General features: G+C 56.6%; 1 protein-coding gene across 5 annotated transcripts; it reads left to right on the top strand.

Annotated features, from left to right (window-relative positions):
* Positions 1-5,315: 5,315 nt before the first annotated feature.
* DENND6B (DENN domain containing 6B) lies at positions 5,316-16,254 on the top strand. Of its 5 annotated transcripts, none has more exons than XM_047867886.1 (20): positions 5,701-6,194; positions 10,425-10,463; positions 10,537-10,579; positions 11,059-11,171; positions 11,696-11,776; positions 12,421-12,526; positions 12,646-12,725; positions 12,812-12,874; positions 13,096-13,151; positions 13,642-13,764; positions 13,869-13,964; positions 14,063-14,157; positions 14,304-14,369; positions 14,685-14,749; positions 14,844-14,933; positions 15,009-15,062; positions 15,387-15,496; positions 15,597-15,699; positions 15,807-15,884; positions 15,965-16,254. In XM_047867886.1, the coding sequence occupies exons 1-20, from the start codon at positions 6,033-6,035 to the stop codon at positions 16,085-16,087; spliced, it is 1,746 nt and encodes a 581-aa protein (XP_047723842.1). In that variant the 5' UTR covers positions 5,701-6,032; the 3' UTR covers positions 16,088-16,254. The 5 variants fall into 5 exon arrangements, with proteins under 5 accessions (XP_047723841.1, XP_047723839.1, XP_047723840.1 ...); XM_047867887.1 differs by having other exon boundaries at positions 5,725-6,194; positions 15,810-15,884; XM_047867883.1 differs by having other exon boundaries at positions 5,687-6,194; positions 14,844-15,062.
* Positions 16,255-19,227: the final 2,973 nt, after the last annotated feature.

The following is a 19,227-nucleotide window of genomic DNA, read 5'->3' as shown; positions in this document are numbered from 1 at the left end:
TCCCTCTCTCTCTGCCCCTCCCCCGTTCATGCTCTGTCTCTCTCTGTCCCAAAAATAAATAAACGTTGAAAATAAATAAATAAATAAATAAAAGTTAAACATAGCCATACATCCCAATATTTTCCCTTCTAGGCATTTACCTAAGGGTGTGTCCACACAAAGATTTTTACACAAATGCACACAGTAGCATTACTTACAACAGGCAAAAATGGGAAACGATCCAAATGTCCATCAAGTGTTGAGTGGACTGACAGATGCCATATATCCAGATAATGGAACACTATTCATAAGAAGGAACAAACGGCTGATACAGGCAATGACATGGATAGACCCCAAAAATATGATGTTAAGTGCAAGAAACCAGACAGAAAAGACTACATATTATATGGATTCGTTTGTCATTGCTGCTGTAACAAATCGCCACAAACTTAGTGGCTTGAAACCACACATATTTACTATCTTACAGTTCTGGAAGTCAGAAACTTGAAATGCGTCTGAAATGAGGCTTAAATCAAGGTGTCAGCCGTACTGTGTTCCTTCTGGAGGCTCTAGGGGAAAATCTGTTTCCTTGAATGTTTCAGCTTCTAGAAGCTGCCTACATTCCTTGACTCATGGTCCCTTCCTCTGTCTTTTTTTGTTGTTGTTGTTTATTTATTTACTTTTGAGAGAAAGAGAGAGCACGTGAGAGGGAGACAGAGAATCCAAAGCAGGCCCCAAGCTGTCAGTGCAGGGCCCAATGCAGGGCTCGAACTCATGAACTATGAGATCATGACCTGAGCCGAAGTCAGTGGCTTAACTGACTGAGCCACCTTGGTGCCCCTACCTTCTTCTATCTTTAAAGCCAGCAGTGAGGCATTTTTCAATTTCTCTCTCTCATCACATTGCCTTCTCTGACTCAGATCCTCTTGCTTCCCTTAAAAGGACTCTTACAGGGGTGCCTGGGTGGCTCAGTCGGTTAAGCGTCCGACGTCAGCTTAGGTCATGATCTCACAATCTGTGAGCTCCAGCCCCACATTGGGCTGTGCGCTGACAACCTGGAGCCTAGAGCCTACTTTGGATTCTGTGTCTCCTTCCCTCTCTGCCCCTCCCCTGCTCATGCTCTGTCTCTCTCTGTCTCAAAAATAAATAAAAACATCCAAAAAAATTTTTTAATAAAAAAATAAAAGGACTCTTACAATGGGTCCACTTAGGTAATCCAGGACAACCTCCCTATCTCAAGACCCTTAATTAATTTTTAAAGGTTTATTTATTTTTGAGAGACAGGGAGAGAGAGACCGAGAGAGACAGAGAGAGCGCATGCGCGCACAAGTGGGGGAGGAACAGAGAGGGAGGATCGGAAACAGGCTCCGGGCTCTGAGCTGTCAGCACAGAGCCCAACAGGGGGCTCGAACCCAGGAACCGCAAGATCATGACCTGAGCCACAGTTGGTTGCTCAAGCGACTGAGCCACCCAGGCGCCCCTCAAGATCCGTAATTTAAACACACTTGGAGAGTCCCTTCTACCTCATGTAAGGTAAAATATTCACAGGTTCCAAGGGTTAGAATATGAACATCTTTGAGGGTAACGATTCAGCCTGCTACATGGTATGTTGCATTTATATAGAAATTTTGAGAAAACGTCAATTTGCAGAGAAAAAATGCAGATCAGTAGGTACCTGGACCTCTGGACCTGAAGAGCGAGTGGGGATTGGCTGTGAACCGGCACAGAGGGACTTTTTTGAAGTACCATATTTCATTGATTGTAAAATACACATTTTGGGGGGCGCCTGGGTGGCTCAGTTGGTTCAGCGTCTGACTTTGGCTCAGGTCATGATCTCGAGGTTCGTGGGTTTAAGCCCCACATCGGGCTCACTGATTCCAGTGCAGAGCCCGCTTGGGGTGCTCTGTCCCCTTCCCTCTCCCCCTCCCCTGCTTGCATTCTCTATCTCTCTCAAAAATAAACATTTTAAAAAATGCACTTTTTTCACAATATAACACCTGAAATCAAAATACATCTTACAATTGATGACAGGCAATAAGCACATGAAAAAAATGCTCAACACCATTATCAGAGACATTCAAATTAAAACCACAATTAGATATCACTACCCACCCACTAGACTGACTAAAATTTAGAAGACTGATAATATCAGATGTTGGCAAGGATATGCACCAAACAGGAAGACATTGTTGTTGAATTTTAAAAATATACGGTTGATTTTGGAAAAGTTCTGGCTGTTTCCTTAAAAAGGTAAACAGGGGCACCTGGGTTGAGCTTCTGATGCTTGATTTTGGTTCAGGTCATGATCCCAGTATGGTGGGATCAAGTCCCGCATCGGGGGTTGTGCTGAGCATGAAGGCTGATTGAGATTCTCTCTCTCTCCCTCTGCTCCTTTCTCCCATGCTCTTCCTGTCTCTAAAAATTAAAAACGAAAAGGTAAATAAAAATCTTTGTGACTATGCTATGACTTAGCAATTCAGTTCCTAGGTATTCAGCTGGGAGAAATGAAAATGTACTTCCACAAAATATCTTGTACAGGGATCTTCACAGCAGTTTCATTTATCACAACCAAAAACTGGAAAGAGACCGGCTGTCCATCAGCAGGATAATGAATAAACAAACTGTGGCATATGCTTCACAAAATAGAAGCATACACAGCAGTAAGAAGGGGTGAGCTCATGAAATATACCACAAAATTGATGAATCTCAAAAACATGGTGAGTGAAGGAAGCCAGACACACAAAATTTCATACTGTATGATTCCATTTTTATGAAGTTCTAGAACAGGGTCACTCATGGTGCAAAGAATCAGAATAATGGAGAGTGGTTGTTCAGAGTGACTGGAAAGAGTCATGCGGGAACTGAGGTGATGGTAATGTTCCTTCTGTATCTCGCTAGTTCTTTGGGTTACTGGTTCTGCCCATCTAAGATTCATGTATTTCATTATATATAAATTTTCTCCCCCCAAAAGAAAAAAAAACCTAAAGATTACTAGTTAATAATACACATACTGAAGTATTTAGGGGTGAAGGCATTGATGTCTATAACTGTCTTTTAAAAGTAAAAATATGGGGCACCTGGTGGCTCAGTCGGTTAAGCCATCAAAACCCTAGAGGAGAAAGCAGGAAAAGACCTCTCTGACCTCAGCCGTAGCAATCTCTTACTCGACACATCCCCAAAGGCAAGGGAATTAAAAGCAAAAATGAATTACTGGGACCTTATGAAGATAAAAAGCTTCTGCACAGCAAAGGAAACAACCAACAAAACTAAAAGGCAACCAACGGAATGGGAAAATATATTTGCAAATGACATATCAGACAAAGGGCTAGTATCCAAAATCTATAAAGAGCTCACCAAACTCCACACCCGAAAAACAAATAATCCAGTGAAGAAATGGGCAGAAAACATGAATAGACACTTCTCTAAAGAAGACATCCGGATGGCCAACAGGCACATAAAAAGATGTTCAACGTCGCTCCTCATCAGGGAAATACAAATCAAAACCACACTCAGATATCACCTCACGCCAGTCAGAGTGGCCAAAATGAACAAATCAGGAGACTATAGATGCTGGAGAGGATGTGGAGAAACGGGAACCCTCTTGCACTGTTGGTGGGAATGCAAATTGGTGCAGCCACTCTGGAAAGCAGTGTGGAGGATCCTCAGAAAATTAAAAATAGACCTACCCTATGACCCAGCAATAGCACTGCTAGGAATTTACCCAAGGGATACAGGAGTACTGATGCATAGGGGCACTTGTACCCCAATGTTTATAGCAGCACTCTCAACAATAGCCACATTGTGGAAAAAGCCTAAATGTCCATCAACTGATGAATGGATAAAGAAATTGTGGTTTATATACACAATAGAATACTACGTGGCAATGAGAAAGAATGAAATATGGCCTTTTGTAGCAACGTGAATGGAACTGGAGAGTGTGATGCTAAGTGAAATAAGCCATACAGAGAAAGACAGATACCATATGGTTTCACTCTTATGTGGATCTTGAGAAACTTAGCAGAAACCCATGGGGGAGGGGAAGGAAAAAAAAAAAGAGGTTAGAGTGGGAGATAGCCAAAGCATAAGAGACTGTTAAAAACTGAGAACAAACTGAGGGTTGATGGGGGGTGGGAGGGAGGGGAGGGTGGGTGATGGGTATTGAGGAGGGCACCTTTTGGGATGAGCACTGGGTGTTGTATGGAAACCAATGTGACAATAAATTTCATATATTGAAAAAAAAAATAAAAGTAAAAATATGGGGCACCTGGTGGCTCAGTTGGTTAAGCGTCTGACTTCGGCTCAGGTCATGATCTCATGGTTCATGAGTTCAAGCCCCACGTAGGGCTTTGTGCTGACAGCTCAGAGCCTAGAGCCTGCTTCAGATTCTGTGTCTCCCTCTCTCTCTCTCTGTTCCTCCTCTGCTCGCACTCTCTGTCTCTCTCTCTCTCAAAAAGTAAATAAAGATTAAAAAAAAATTTTTAATAAATAAATAAAAGTAAAAATAAGATGCATTGATGGATGGGGACAGGAAAGGACAAATGTAGATATAGGATAAAACGGATATAAGAAAATATTAACTATTGATGTAGATTCTAGGTTGTAGGTAAAAGGATGGTCTTTGTACAGTTCATCTATCTTTTATGTATTTTTGAATATTTCATAATAGAATGTTTGAAAACATTTGATTGCACATTACTGTGTAAATAGCAGTTTATCTTGATGACTTATAAAATAGCATCTTAAGCTCAATGACACATGATAATTGTAAAGGATAATTGTGTGGCTCATCAAGTATCCCTGTCCTTCATTTTCCCTGCAGTTAGGTTGTATCCATGTGACTAACTTTGGCCCTGGGACTGTGAATAAAATGATGCACACGTCACTTGTTGACCAAGGTGGTTAACAACTAATGGGCCTCATCAATCTCTTTTCCGCTGCCGGTGACCTCACAGGCATGTATTCTGGGGGTTTAATGAAGGAGAGCCCCCCAGCTCTCCCACCAGTCCAGGCACGCGTGAAAAAGCCACTGGGGACTTGGAGGTTGTTACTCCAGCCTAGTCTAGCTTAGCCTAACTTTGGAGCGGATTTTCATACAACTCGAATATACACGGCCTGTCTTATCAGTTATTGTCCTTACTCCAAACTCGCCCTTGGGTGAGGGGACTCTGCAGCCACATTTCAGGAGGCCACATTTCTGCAGGCAAGGCTCGGCCAACAGGGGACGCCAGAGGGACACGGGAGGCCAGAGAGGGAGAGGCGACCTGCCCGCTCAACCTCACTTCTCCCCCGTGGCAGAAAATGAAAAGGCACAGGTGGCTCGAATTACATGTTACAGGCGTTATCTGGTTTCGACAGACAGGCCTGAGTGAGCGTGCAAGGTAGCCCACGAGGGTTACAGAAATATTTGGGAGCGCCGGACCCTAGAGGCCATAGACACGGGCGTGGGCGCAGTCTGCACGCATAGGTAACAGCTATGCTCCAGTGTCCGGACGCAAAGCCAGGACGTGACACCTCTGCAGGACCCCACACCTCGAGGCGACCCCAGGGAGGAGACCAGCAATCTCTAGAGAATGTTACAACTAGACTGGAATTCGTGTCCGACGGGTGGTAGGTAGTCAGCAACTACGCAATTTGGACGTGAACGCCGGCCGCGTAGGCCCCCTCCCCACACCCCCCTCCAGCTCCCGCAGCGCCCTGGCAGCGCCCCCGGAAACCGCGGCGCCCCCGGAAGCCCCGACCCCAGCCTGGGCAGTCTTCCCCGAGTCTCTCCCGGCTCTACAGCCCTCCCCGGAAGTTCCTCCTCCTGGCTAGGGCCGCTCTGGCCCGCGCGGGCCCTTCTCGCTGGTGGACTCGGCGTCGCCCCGCCACACGACGCTCCTCCGGCCGCCAGGGTGCGGAGGCAGCGGCAGGGCCCCTCTAGCCCGCGGCGGCCGCTCGACTGCTCTGCGGCGCTCTCCCTTCCTGCGCCCAGGCCGCCGCCTTCGAGTAGTTCCCCCGGCAACGTCTCTGAGCCGTTCCCCCGGCAACGCTCTGCAGGCGCAGTCCCGGCCGCCATGGACTCGCTGTCGGGCGCTGGGCCTCGCCGGGCTCGCGGCCGCTTGGGCGAGGCGTCCCCTGGAGCGCGGGCTGCGGCGGCGCCCTGGGCGCGCTTCTCGGCCTGGCTGGAGTGCGTGTGCGTGGTCACCTTCGACCTGGAGCTAGGCCAGGCGCTGGAGGTGAGCGGGGCGGGGGGCCGGGCGGCGGGGCGGGCCTTCCTCTGTCGCCGCCGGCCGACTAGGGCCCGGCCATCGCCCCCAGGCGGCCTGAGCACTGCCCGCGCGAGAGGTACTGTCGGGCCCACCCCCCAGGTGGCCTCTTCCTCTTCTGAAGCCCCGCACCTGTCACCTCCTGGAAGGTGCCCCACCCCCGCTCCCGGCAAAAGCAGAAAAAAAAAAAAAAAAAAAAAAAAGGCAAATTACCAAGACTTCCCATTGCGGTGCAGGAGAGAGGGGCCCCGCACTTGGGGAAACCAAGGATCTTTCCCATAAAAATCTGTCCCGTCTTTCCCCTTTCCACCACTAGCCCTGATACCTTCCCTCCCCATTTGTTCCAGCCAGAATCCCAGGGGCCAACAAGGATTTGAAGTGCGTTGCCTCTGTTGCCATCACCCCCTTCTAATTGTCCTTCAAAGTCCAACCTTTGTGGCTTCTCCTGCTTGAAATCCGTCCACACCTCCTTGTTCGCTTACAGTCAGACCCGGACCCCTTGGAGTCACGTTGCAACCACACTAGTCATCTTTCTGTCTGCCAGCCGCACCCACCTCACCGGGCCTGGGTGTCCCCACTGCCTGTACCCCCCTCCCCCCCACCTCAAACAGCTTCTCTTCCTCCACCTATAGATGAAAATGTGGTCTTCTCGGGGAGGGGAGGTCTTCCGCAGGCCTGTCACAATGGTCATTTCTCTGCTCTGAAAGCGGTGACCCACACCAGGGAGCTGAGCAGTGCAGGGGCGTCGCCAGGTTGTCAGAGAGCCTGACAGGTAGTTGCCAAGATGAGGCTCAGCAGCCATCCTTGGGGAAGCCAGTGAAGGCATGTTTTCTCAGCCTTTGCTGAATTCCGAGAGCCTGTGGGGAACCCGAGTCTTCTAAACACAAAGGGCCTGCCCTTCCTGAGACCTTTTTGGATCCCAGTGCAGTGCCCAGGTCTCTGTGGAGACCCCACCCCCACCAGGCAGGCATTACTGTAATAGCCCCATTTGACCGAGGGACCTGAGCACAGAGGTGAGGTGAGGATCTGCCCAGTGTTACAGAGCCCACACTCATGCTGTTGCCCAAATTGTTCCCCATAAAATCACAAGAAAAGGCGTTCTTACGTAAGTTTTTCTAGAACTTAACCATTTAGAAAGCTAATTCTAAGCAAGTACCATTAAAGGCTCTGTGTGCCTGGGCTTCTGAGCCTTTGGTGAGGCTACACAGCTCTGGGAGGGGATGTTGGGGACCCAGAGCCCCTCGAAATCATCAAGTCTCTGCAGGAATCGGGCTGTCACTCTTATCAGTGCAGCCACAGTCTTTATCAGGTCTGCCTCTTGATCAGGGGTCATTTCAGCTGCATCTTCCGGCTTTTGAGGATGTCTTGGACTGCCTGAGCACCGGAAACACCCCCGGCTCTGTGCTTGGCGCTGGGATGTGGACAGAACAGCCAGAGGCTGCCTTCCAGGAGCTCCTGGCCCACAGAAACCCCATGGACAAGTGCAGCTCAGAGGAAGGCATAGGGCTTGGCCAAATCCTGGAGGGTGAGAAGGAGGCAGCCAGGCAGGGGAGAAGGGGCTGTTTCAGGTAACCCCTCCCTCAAAAAACCAGCAAGAACAAAGGCAAGGAGTTGTCCACTCACTCATCTGATAAACCCAAGTACTAAGTGGCTGCCGCCAGCCAGGCCCTGCAGCACCGGGGCTGGACACGGGGAACACTGACTTAAGTGAGAAGACAAGGCCCTGCCCCCCGGAGTTCACGTTCTGTGCTAGAGACACAGACAGTGAGTGGACAGGACACCCGCAGACACACAATACGGGGAGGGGGTTCCAAGCAGATGGGTGCACTGAAGCCTGTGGGTGAGGCAGGAGTCCCACTTGAGAGGAAGGCAGGCAGGGCCTAGTTGGGGGGGATGAGAACATGCGGATCAGCCACGGAGAGGGCCTGGCTCTGCCCTGGATGCCCAACTTCGGCTGGAGGCCCAGAGAGCCCCTCTCCGCTGTGGTGTTGACGTCCTTCCCGCACAGAGCTCCTGCACAGTCTCAGGACCCTTTCTAGTCAAAAGTCATCGAGGGTCCCCAAAAGTTTTTTGTGTTGGCGACACCTCTCAGCGTTTACCGGAAGTTAAAACTGAGAAAATTTTAAAATACTTATTAAGCTATTGTAAAAAACAGAACCAAATGAAAAACAAATACTGTATGTGTTAACATAAATATTTTCATGAAAACAGCCATATTTTGCAAAACAAAAGGTAGTGAAAGGAGTGGCATCGTTGACACTCCTACAAACCTTCTTAATACCTGGCCGGAGAGAAGGCAGCCGGCTTCCCGCGTGGGTTCTGCTGTGCGTGCCGTGACAGTGTGCATTACAACCTCTGGAAGCATCAGTGCGTGTGTGAGGGTACAGCTTGGGCGTCAGAGTCCTGAGGCACCTGGGCATTCTCAAGGGACACTTCACGTCTGTCTTCCTCGGGGAAGACTGCGTCCCAGGAGCAGCGGCTGTGCTGACTGTCTCCGGCAGAGAGGACAAGGCCCTCGTGGGCCTACGGGGATGGGGTCCTCAGGCAGCACGACTCCTTGCTTCCTGCCTTTCTCTGAGGGTCTACTCCACTTCTTCCCCCATCGAGGCGTGGCTCAGTTTGGCCTTCCCTCTGGTCTCCATTCTCAGGAGAGACTGCACCAGGCCATAAACGTGTGCTCTCACCAATTTTTCCAGTGGGGTCCGTGGACATAGATGCAGAGGCCAAGGTGGCCTGCTTAGATGCTGCAAGACTCCTGTCAGACCCCTGGTCTCAGTGCAGAGGGTCCATTGCCCCAGCTGCCAGGCACCTGCCTTTCCTTGGCCTTGACACACATGAGGGCTTGGCCTGAGTGGTCCTGTGGCCCTGCCCCTCCGAGCCCTCCCAAGGTTCCTCTGTGGGTCCAGTGCCATAGACAAAATGCCCTTCGATCTTATTGCCTCCTTAGCTGACATGTCCTTGAAGTTGCCACACGACCTGCCTGTTCTGTTATCCCTCAAACATGTGTTTTCACACACGTCATAAATACTGTATCTGGTGAGGGTATAGTCCCTGCCGGGGCCAGGAGGCCAAAGTATCTGGGACATGGTCCCTGTCCTCAGGACACTTGGTGTGCAGCAGAGGAGACAAAATGAGAGCACAGCAGCAAGCCCGAGCATAAAAGGACAAGAAGCTACGTCATTCCGACAGTGCAAACCCCAGAACCTGGAGCTTTGCTCTGGGGGCTCAGGGAACACCCCAGGAAAAATCTCAGCTTAAACCCAACTCCTCCTCAGTGTTAGAGTTTGGGGGACAGAGCAAGGGGCGCATGCACACAGGCCCTTGGCTCCTGGCCCATTGTAGACTCCCAGCACTGCCTCTTCCTGACAGCACAAGCCAGGACAGCAGCAAGGCCCACGGTACGCCCGCTCCCCAGAAGTCCCCTTGAGGCCCACTGAGGGTGAGGGCTGTGGGGCTCCCTGCCATTTCGGTCCCCGACAACGAAACCCATTCTGGCCACGGGCCTGTGCATGGAGTTGCTGAGCCTGAGAGCCAAGCCTCAGCCCCCTGCCCCTCTGGGGCATGGCCTGCCTCCTAGATCACTAAGGGCCTGCTCCTGACGTGGCTGGGGCCCACGGTGTTCTCCTGGGGCTCTCGCTCCAGGTGGGGCACAAGCCAGAAGCTCCTGGATCCCAGAACGGCAGAGGTTGGGGTGAAAGCACTCAAGGTGCTGTTGACAGGCAGGGATGCTGCTGTCTCGGATGACACCTGAATCGAAACCAGGAGATGAGGTTGACAAGTCCCGTCTAGGGGAGCAAGTCTGGGGATGGTACAGCCCAAGACTCTGGCTGAGTAGAGGGGTTCAGGAGGTGGAGAGCAGGAGGGGCAGGGGCCAGCAAGCAGGGCCATGTAATCACACTCCAGAAGAAAGAGGAGGCCACGGGGGGCTCTGAAAACCACCTTCTGAAGCCGTGGGGGCAGACCTTGGAGATGGTGGAGGCAGGGGGGGCCAACCACAGTCTGCATGAGGGGTCTGAGGAGGGAGTTGGGGGGCTTGCCCAGGTGTGGCGGCCAAGGTAGGGGAAGGATAGTGTGGTCTTGTGCTGAGAAGGGCCCGGAGGGAGCCCAGGGAAGAGGAGGAGGGGGCAAGGGACACACTCCTGCCAACCAGCGTGGCACTGCCTACCCAGCCAATGTTACCCGGTGCTTGTGTCCCTGCAGCTGGTGTACCCCAGTGACTTCCGGCTCACGGACAAGGAGGTGGGTCCTGGCCTGTTGGGAACGGATGTGGCCCTGCACTGAGCCAGGCCTCACCGGGTTTCCTGTGTTTCAGAAAAGCAGCATCTGCTACCTGTCTTTTCCCGACTCCCACTCAGGTAGGCAGCCCCAGCTGGGATGTCAGCTCTGGGGCTGGCGGGAAACAGGAAGGAGGTGGGAGGTGAGGCTGTCCCAGAGCCCCACCAGCCCCACTCCCCTCTCTACACTGCCTCAGTGGTGGTCACGTTCCCAGATTCTCGTGGAAAGAAGGGTCTCTGGGCAGAGGGATGGGCGGATCTGGTGCCCTTTACTTCAACACAGCAGCCACCAGGACCTGGGACCTGGCCTTTGCTCTTGTCCAGGCAGGCCTGTTTTTCTGTCCCAGGCAAGCTGACTGGGCCCCACACCAGAGTCCCAGTATCCCACCTGTGCTAGTTGACAGCACGGATGCTTTGGGGCTGTCCCTGGTGCTTCTGTGTGCTGTGTTTATTGTGAAACTCTCAGGGGCGTGAATTAGGACACAGCCTTCCTGGCAAGCTGGGCTTTCGTCTCTGGTTCCACCCTGACACAGTCTGGTGGGGGCTGCCTCCCTTCCCAGGCTGCCTCGGAGACACTCAGTTCAGCTTCCGCATCCGGCAGTGTGGTGGGCAGAGGAGCCCCTGGCATGCGGAAGACAGACACTACAACAGTGGGGCTCCCGTGTCCTTGCAAGTGAGTGTGGCTGCCTCTCCCCACAGGCCAGGGTGGGGCTGGTGTGAGCAGCCCCTTTAGGGCACCTGGGCTCTGTGTGGGAGGACAGGCACTGGCCAGGCCCAGCCAGTAGGCTTTCCAAGCGCCACCAGCCCCTCTGCGCCTGCAGCACAGGCGCCCCCACCTCCTCTGGCTGTCAAGTCCTGCCTGAGTTGCCAGAGTTGTTTCATCATCCTGGCCTCTGCTGGGGTTAGGCTCACTCTTCCGGGGACTCTCCAGGGTCCCTGGAGCTTTTCGGTGCATTGTGTGTGCGGCAGGGCGTGGCCTAGTGTGTGGAGGCCAAGGTAAGCCTCCGGTGCACCCAGGCCCCGGAGCTGCAGGGACCGCCGTGTTTGCAGGGACCTTCTCTGCAGAGGTGTCACCCACCTTCTGAGCCCAGGACTCTCCTGGCTGGGGAGAGCTGTAGCAGCCTTGGCAGGGAGTTGGGTGGGCGGGACGGAGCGTGGGCAGTGGGCTCAGCCTGGCTGACACTGCTCCCCTTCCAGAGGGAGCCGGCACACTACTTTGGTTACGTGTACTTCAGGCAGGTGAAGGACAGCTCCGTGAAGAGGGGCTACTTCCAGAAGGTGAGCCACCTGGCTGCTCGGGGGTGGTGCTGCTATAAGGCAGGGCTGGTGGCCATCAGGACAGATGGACCAACAGGCTGGGGGTCCTGACCTTCCAGTAGTGCCCACTCCTCCTGCAGCCCCCAGCCACTTGGCACTGGGCAGAGCTCACTGCCCTGGGCCACATAGGCCACCCCACCTGGGGGCAAGGGGTGGGGGATGGGTGCCGCTGTACCCAGCTCTCCTGCTGGCCTTTTGGGGCATGGGCTCTGCTGCTTGCTCCTTGCTGCTGACTGGGGAGGGGCCCTCGCCACGCTTTCAAGATTAGGAGAACTTCCACCTTGAACTCAGACACCATAAGCAAAAGCTGCTTGCCTCCTGGGACGATCACCCCAGAAATCTTGGCCACGTACATTTTCCTGAGAAGGCCCAGGGTCCAGCCCCACTCTGCTGTCGCCTGAGGTTTCCCTGTCTCGTCAGAGGCAGGCTTTGGGTTTTCTCCTAATAAGCCTGGGGTCCAAGTTGGGCCATTTCTGGGGACAGGTGTGTGTGGGGTTTGTGGGATGTACTGCCCCAGGCAGACTCTGGCTGAGCCAGGCCTCAGGGGTCCCTGCAGACTCCTGAGTGGCTGGGATTCCATCTCACCGGCCTGGCGCACCCTGCAGTCTCTGGTGCTGGTATCCCGCCTGCCCTTCGTCCGGCTGTTCCAGGCGCTGCTGGGCCTCATTGCCCCTGAGTACTTCGACAGGCTGGCACCGTGCCTGGAAGCGGGTGAGTGGCTGTCAGGTCCTGCCAGAGTGGTTTCATCATCCTGGCCGTGGCCCCCAGTGGCTTCAACAGGCACCTGCTGCTTGGGGCAGGCTCCTGACGCTGGCCACCTGTGTCCACAGTGTGCAGTGAGATTGACCAGTGGCCCGCCCCCACGCCTGGGCAGACCCTGAAGCTGCCTGTCATGGGAGTAGTCCTCCAGGTGAGACTGGCTGGCTGGGCTGGGAAGGCCGCAGGTTCATGGGGACACCCACTCCCAGCTGGCGTCTGTTCCTTTTGTTCCCCCAGGTTCGCATCCCGTCCAGGGTGGACAAGCCAGAATACAGTCCTCCGAAGCAGTGCAGCCATGAGGTAGGGGTGCCGCTCCTGGGCCCGGGGCCTCACACCTGCCTCAAACCTCCCACCTCCTCAGGCCTCCCCGCCCCACTTGTTAGGGGCCCTGTGGGGGTGGGGGTGGGGGTGCAGGGCAGGGGCCACGGCCCCCAGTGCTCTCCTGGGGTGAGGGGTGCTGCTTGCGGCTTTGGGGATGCCAGCCTTGCCCTCGGCCTCACCCTGCCCGCCCCTCGTCTCAGAGTCTGCTGCCCACCCCAGTGGTCCTTGCCAGTGTCCACGAACTGGACCTGTTCAGGTGAGCCCGGCAGGCTGCCGCCTGCTACCTGAATACATGGGGAGGGGTCCCCTGAGGTAGACCCTGTGCAGGGCGGGGGCCGCCTATCAGGAAGGAACCCTTGGCCGGTTCCATGAGGGACAATTATACAGAAGAAGAGCCCAGGGTCCCGGTGCCTCTACCTAGAGGAGATGGGCACGGTGGGCAGGAAGGTTCCAGAGGTCAGGTGCAGGGAGGGAGCAGCTGTGTTGGGAGATACTCGCTGCCTGAGGCTACTCCTCTCCAGGCAGGTCTATGAGGGAGCCAGGCTTTGGAGACTGAGCCGCCCTGCCCAAGAGGCAGTGCAGGGCCAGGCAGGCATGCCGGCGGAGTGGGGGGCGACCCTAGACACCCCTCGGCATGGCCTCATGTCCTCACTGCCTTCCCTCCAGGGCAGTGCCAGGTGTGGGCGGGTCAGGGCTGGCAGGCTCTGTCCCCGCTGGGCTTCCCTGACCGCCCCCGCCCCGCACAGGTGTTTCCAGCCAGTGCTGACCCACGTGCAGACTCTGTGGGAGCTCATGCTCCTGGGGGAGCCCCTGCTGGTCCTGGCGCCCTCACCCGCCATGGCCTCCGACCTGGTGCTGGCTCTGATCAGGTATGCCGGGCGGCACAGGGCGGGGCTGGCCGGGGCACTGGACCGGCCCCTGCCGTGTTTACTGGCCCTGCCACGCTTCCCCCCCCCCCTCCGCCGCCCCACAGCTGCCTGCAGCCCCTCAAGTTCTGCTGTGACTACCGCCCCTATTTCACCATCCATGACAGCGAGTTCAAGGAGTTCACCACACGCACGCAGGCCCCGTGAGTCCCCCGTCTGTGCCCTGTCCCCAGCCTGCCGTGTTCCACCTCCCTGGGCCTGCCTCTGCCTCTTCTCTCTCTCTCTTCTCTCCTCTCTCTAGACCAAACGTGGTCCTGGGAGTCACAAACCCTTTCTTTATCAAAACACTCCAGCACTGGCCCCACATCCTCCGTGTTGGGGAGCCCAAGATGTCAGGTGAGGCTGGCCTGTCCTCTGCCCAGGGGACCTGGGGAGGTGGGGTGAGGGGCTCAGAGGCCCACCCAGAGAGGAGCCTCAAGGGCCCTGAGCCTGTGAGTGGCAGAGCTGCGGCACTGAGGCCCAGCCACCGCCGTGTTTCGTAGGGGATCTTCCTAAGCAGGTCAAGCTGAAAAAGCCCTCTAGGCTGAAGACCCTGGACACCAAGCCAGGTGTGTGCCCTTGGCGGGACCCTCCTCTCCTCCAGAACCCAGGCAGTAGGCTCTGAGTTCTCGGGGAGCCTTCTCTGCTTCACAGGGTTGGAGAGGGGAATAGATGTGCAGGTGCATCCAGAGGGGGTAGGGCTGTGGGGGGTGGGAGGGGGCCCTTCGGCTGGAGGCCACTTCTGCCCTCCCGAAGGGTTGGGGCTGTGGGGGGAAGCCCGGCTCTGCCCTCCCTAGGAGGTGGGGCTGTGGGGGGGTGCCCCCCCCCGCCCTTGGGAGGGGGTGGGGGCAGTGGGGATGGGGCCAGCTCTGCCCTCCTGCCAGGCCTCTACACGGCTTACTCCGCCCACCTCCACCGAGACAAGGCGCTGCTGAAGCGGCTGCTCAAGGTACAGGCTGGGGGGGGGGGGGGGGGGGGCTCCGGGGTGGGGAAGTGTGAAGCTCTGCCTTGGATTTGAGCCCACGCCTCCCCCGCTCCCTTAGGGCCTGCAGAAGAAGAGGCCGTGGGACACACAGACGGCATCGCTGAGGCGGCACCTCCTAGAGCTCACCCACAGCTTCATCATCCCCCTGGTGAGGCCCAGGGCAGGAGGGGGAGGGGAGCGGAGGGCCACGGCCCTGGTTCACTCCCCTCCCCTTCCCTGCCAGGAGCACTACATGGCCAGCCTCATGCCCCTGAAGAAGAGCATCACACCTTGGAAGGTTCGGGTCCAGGTGGCATCTGGGGAGGGTCCGGGAGGAAGGTGAAGGAGGAGGTCATGGGTATGCAGGAGCCCCCAGGGCTCCAGGCTGTCCCCACACATGCCAGACATCCCTCAGAGGACAGAAGAACGGGGCCCACCCCGGAGGGGCTCGAGGCCCTCCTCTCTGAGAAGGGCCATCCTAGGATCTGTCCTGGGAAGGGTGGGGGCTGGGGGTCCTCACGTGGCTGAGGAGTAAGGCAGCGAAGGGTCCTGGCCAGCCGAGGTGCGGGGCCTGTGAGGCTGCGTCCCCCACCTCCCCACGCTCACCAGGTTCCTGTCTCAGACTCCTCCCCAGATCCGCCCCTTCCGCCAGGATGACTTCCTGCACAGCCTGGAGCACGCAGGGCCCCAGCTCACCTGCATTCTCAAGGGCGACTGGCTGGGCCTGTACAGGTGGGTGGATGGCAGGTGGCCTGAGGCCCCTGCAGTGGTCGGTGTAGACCCTGCCCTCACCCAGAGTCAGTCCACGGCTGCTGTATCTCATCCCCCACAGGCGGTTTTTCAAGTCCCCCCACTTTGATGGCTGGTACCGGCAGCGGCACAGAGAGATGGCCCATAAGCTGGAGGCCTTGCACCTTGAAGCTATCTGTGAGGCGGTAAGTGGGGGAGCTGGGGCTGGGGGAGGAAGTGGGGGTGTGCAGGCCCCCGGGCAGGGGGCGGGCCCTGGTGATGGCTGGCTCCGTCTTATTCTCTGTTCTGTGAGCAGAACATTGAGACCTGGATGAAGGACAAGTCTGAAGTGGAGGTCGTGGACCTAGTCCTGAAGCTTCGGGAGAAGCTGGTGAGATGCCTCCTGGCCCTGTCCAGCCTCTGCCAGCCGGATGTGGAGTCACCTGCCCCTGACCACCACTGCCCCTGCAGGTGCAGGCACAAGGCCACCAGCTCCCGGTGAAGGAGGCGACGCTTCAGCGGGCACAGCTGTACATCGAGACAGCCATCGGCTCTTTGCCCAAGGACTTGCAGGCTGTCCTGTGCCCCCCCTAGGACAGAGCCAAAGGGCAAGGTCCAGGGATCTGGGTCTGGCCCAGCTTCCTCATCCTCAGTGAGAGGTGGTCCCAACCAAGCGCGAGCTCCCTGCTGCTGCTCCCCAGCCTTGGCCTCCTGTCAGCACCACTGTTGTTCCAGCAGTAAAGGTGGCATTTGGAACCACAGCCTGGCCCCTGACTATTGGCGGATCACATGCTGGCCAGAGCCTCACCTCCCCCTGGGTCCCACCTGCCCTCTGCAGGGCCTGAGGGCTGGGAGGCGGAGCTGGCTGGGAGCCCTCACTGCTCTGGGCACATGGCTACCCGCCCCCTGTGGTGCCCACCTGCCCAAGCCCTGCAGGCCCTGTCCTCCGGCCCCACCAGGCTGCCCAGCCCGAGACGGAAGGAGGCAGCTGTTAGGCAGACCCCTCTTCTCATGCAGCCACCCACCCATCCTGTGGGGGAGGGGGATACCTAGCTGTGGTCACTGGCTTGGGATGGGCAAAGGCCTGTTTGCAGGGGTGGAGCTCTGCCCTGTAGTCTGCTGGGAGGCTGCCAGGGGGGTCTGGGGCATCGTCCTGGATATCACTCTTGGCATACCCAACTGGGCACCCTCTCTGCTCCGCCCAGTGCTGCTTCCTGGCTGACAGGCCCTCGAGCTATGTCCCCTGTGTCCATCCACCCCCACGTGCAGCATGAGGGGTCCTGGACTCAAGCCTCACCAGGTCCTCTCGGCCAGAGCCCTGCTGCCGCAGCCTCGGAGCACCAGGCTGCTTGGCAAGGCACAGAAGGCCCAGAGGTGCGACACGGTAGAGTGCCGGGCCCTTCAATGCCCGGTGCTGGCCGGTCCCGGCGCTGCCCTGGCTTAGCGCAGGTGACAGTGCTGTCGGCCAGCGGGTGGGTGGGCGTGAGGTGTGGACCGAGCGCCGTGGGCCGGCAGGTAAGTCTCCCGACCTCCCGACTTCATCTGAGAGGTGAGGCTGTGTGGGCGCCTGGCTGGCCTTGGCCACCTCCCTGCACGGTGAGTGGGCGTGGGCTGGGCGAGCTGTTCCCCTTCCGCGTGCCTGTAGATCGAGTACTCACTGACCACTGCGCCCCTTCTGTGCTGGGCTTGGCAGAGTCACCAGATGACAGTGGCCGCTGGTCTCAGAAATGTTGGTGTCGACTTGTGCAGCCCTGACTGGCCTAGGACAGCCTGTCACTGCCGCCATTCTGCAGGCAGCTGAGCCCAGTCTGGCACAGGGTCCAAGGACACGGCTGTGAATTAAGCAGAACGGAAGAGAGCCGGGCGGAGGCACAGATCCACTTTTGCAGGACTGGGCTGGAGCTGCGGGTCAGAGGCCCTACATTGGCCCCAAATGCCACTCTGGCCTCCCTGCCCTGGCTGTCAGCCTGGAGGGGAAGCCTCCTTATCCAGGATGTGGTGTTCAAGGTGGTCTGCAAAGACACCAACACCTTCTTTGTGACTGGCTCTCTAGTGTGCCAGCTAGGGACAGGGCCAGTCCTGGGCCTGGGCCCCCAGAGGGCCATGGCTTCAAGGTGTGTGGGTGGCTTGGGAAGTTGACCTGGGCCCCTCTCTCGGCTGTGACCCCAACTGTGAGGGGTATGCTCCAAGCATCGCTCTAGCTTGTGCTTGCCATGCTGTGGGCCGGGGAAGCACAGGCTGTAGGGAAGGGGCTGGGAGGGGCCTTCTCAAAACCCCCAGTGACCTCCCGGATAGCCCAACCAGGTTCTCCCAATTCCCTGAGCCCTCCCGTGTGGTGGAGGCCCCGTGGCTGTCCCTCATAGTTCATCCCAAGGACCACTGTGGGCAGGAGCTCTGGGGAGGGACTCCCGGAAGGCTGGGCGATGCAGCCCAGGGCGGAGAGTCCAAGGCTGAAGTGTGGAGGTGTGAGGACGCATCTCTCCTGGAGCCACGAAGGGGGTCCCTCTTCCTTGTAGCCTGACCTCTGGGCACAGTACAGCCTTGGTGGGGGAGGGTCTCTGGGGTGTTTTGGTTGGTCAGCGAGGGCTCTTGAGGTTGGAAGGCTGTGTGTGGTGGCTGTGGGGACGCCAGTCAGCCACACCAGGGACAGGAAGGACGGTCATCACCCCCCAGCTTCCTGTGCTTTATTTAAAGATTCCCTTTTAGTCTGGGATAGTGGCCTTCCCACATTTTTGGTATTAAAATGTTCTGTGACCATGCTTGTCTTTTAACTTCCTTTTTTTTTTTAATTTTTTTTTTTTTCAACGTTTATTTATTTTTTTGGGGACAGAGAGAGACAGAGCATGAACGGGGGAGGGGCAGAGAGAGAGGGAGACAGAATCGGAAACAGGCTCCAGGCTCCGAGCCATCAGCCCAGAGCCTGATGCGGGGCTCAAACTCACGGACCGCGAGATCGTGACCTGGCTGAAGTCGGACGCTTAACCGACTGCGCCACCCAGGCGCCCCTTAACTTCCTTTTTTGATAAAAAGTTGGCATCCTTGTCAGACCCTAGTAATTTTAGGGTCCTCTGCAGTGGGGATTGGGTAAGCCAGGGTATGAATGCAGTTCAGGGCTACAGGAGAGAAGGTTTGGCCTGGCTGGTTGGGGGTGGAGGGCGGCTGAGATGCTGAAAGAACAGGACATTCTTCTAATGCTCTTAATGGCTTCATCTCGTTGGGGGAGTTCTTGATCACTGGGGGCAGGTCTGGGGGTGGGGGGAGCTGAAGGGGAGGAGATGCTTGAGGGTGTGTGGAGGTGCCGGAGGAAGTGAACAGGAGCAAGTGAACAGTGCGAGGAGGAGCTGGGGCGGGGAGGGGGCATGCTGGTGTAGGAGTGTGGGTTAGGGTTTGGGAAATGTCCCCATCTCTTCCCTGGGTCCCCAACTGCTGCCCAGCACACGCCATCCAGTGGTGGGAGACTGCACGTATCTCAAGTCCAGGCACTGAAAGTCCTGATGCTGGGCCTGGATACAGGTTCCCAAAGACCCTCTGGAAGTAGGTGAGGAGGGAGAAGGGCCGCTGGAGTCGGGAGGCTGCTCCCAGCAGGCGCGCTCCTCCCCTGAGACACTGGGGGGCTAAGGCTCCAGGGAACTGGTCAAGGCGCAGGCCTCCCCGCCCCCTGGGGAGAGCAGGGGTGTGGCCGGCCCGACCCCCATCTGAGGTGACGGTACTAGTGCCTAACCTGCTTCGGAGCC

Source organism: Prionailurus viverrinus, chromosome B4 (assembly GCF_022837055.1).
Source record: "Prionailurus viverrinus isolate Anna chromosome B4, UM_Priviv_1.0, whole genome shotgun sequence".
Classification (NCBI taxonomy): domain Eukaryota; kingdom Metazoa; phylum Chordata; class Mammalia; order Carnivora; family Felidae; genus Prionailurus; species Prionailurus viverrinus.
This window is presented reverse-complemented; position numbering and strand designations above follow the sequence as displayed.

Coding starts and splice junctions, on each gene's coding strand:
- DENND6B (XM_047867883.1), top strand. CDS start 6,033: ATGGACTCGCTGTCGGGCGCTGGGCCTCGCCGGGCTCGCGGCCGCTTG. Junction 6,195..10,424: donor AGCTAGGCCAGGCGCTGGAG/GTGAGCGGGGCG, acceptor GTGTCCCTGCAG/CTGGTGTACCCCAGTGACTT. Junction 15,700..15,806: donor TTGAAGCTATCTGTGAGGCG/GTAAGTGGGGGA, acceptor CTGTTCTGTGAG/CAGAACATTGAGACCTGGAT.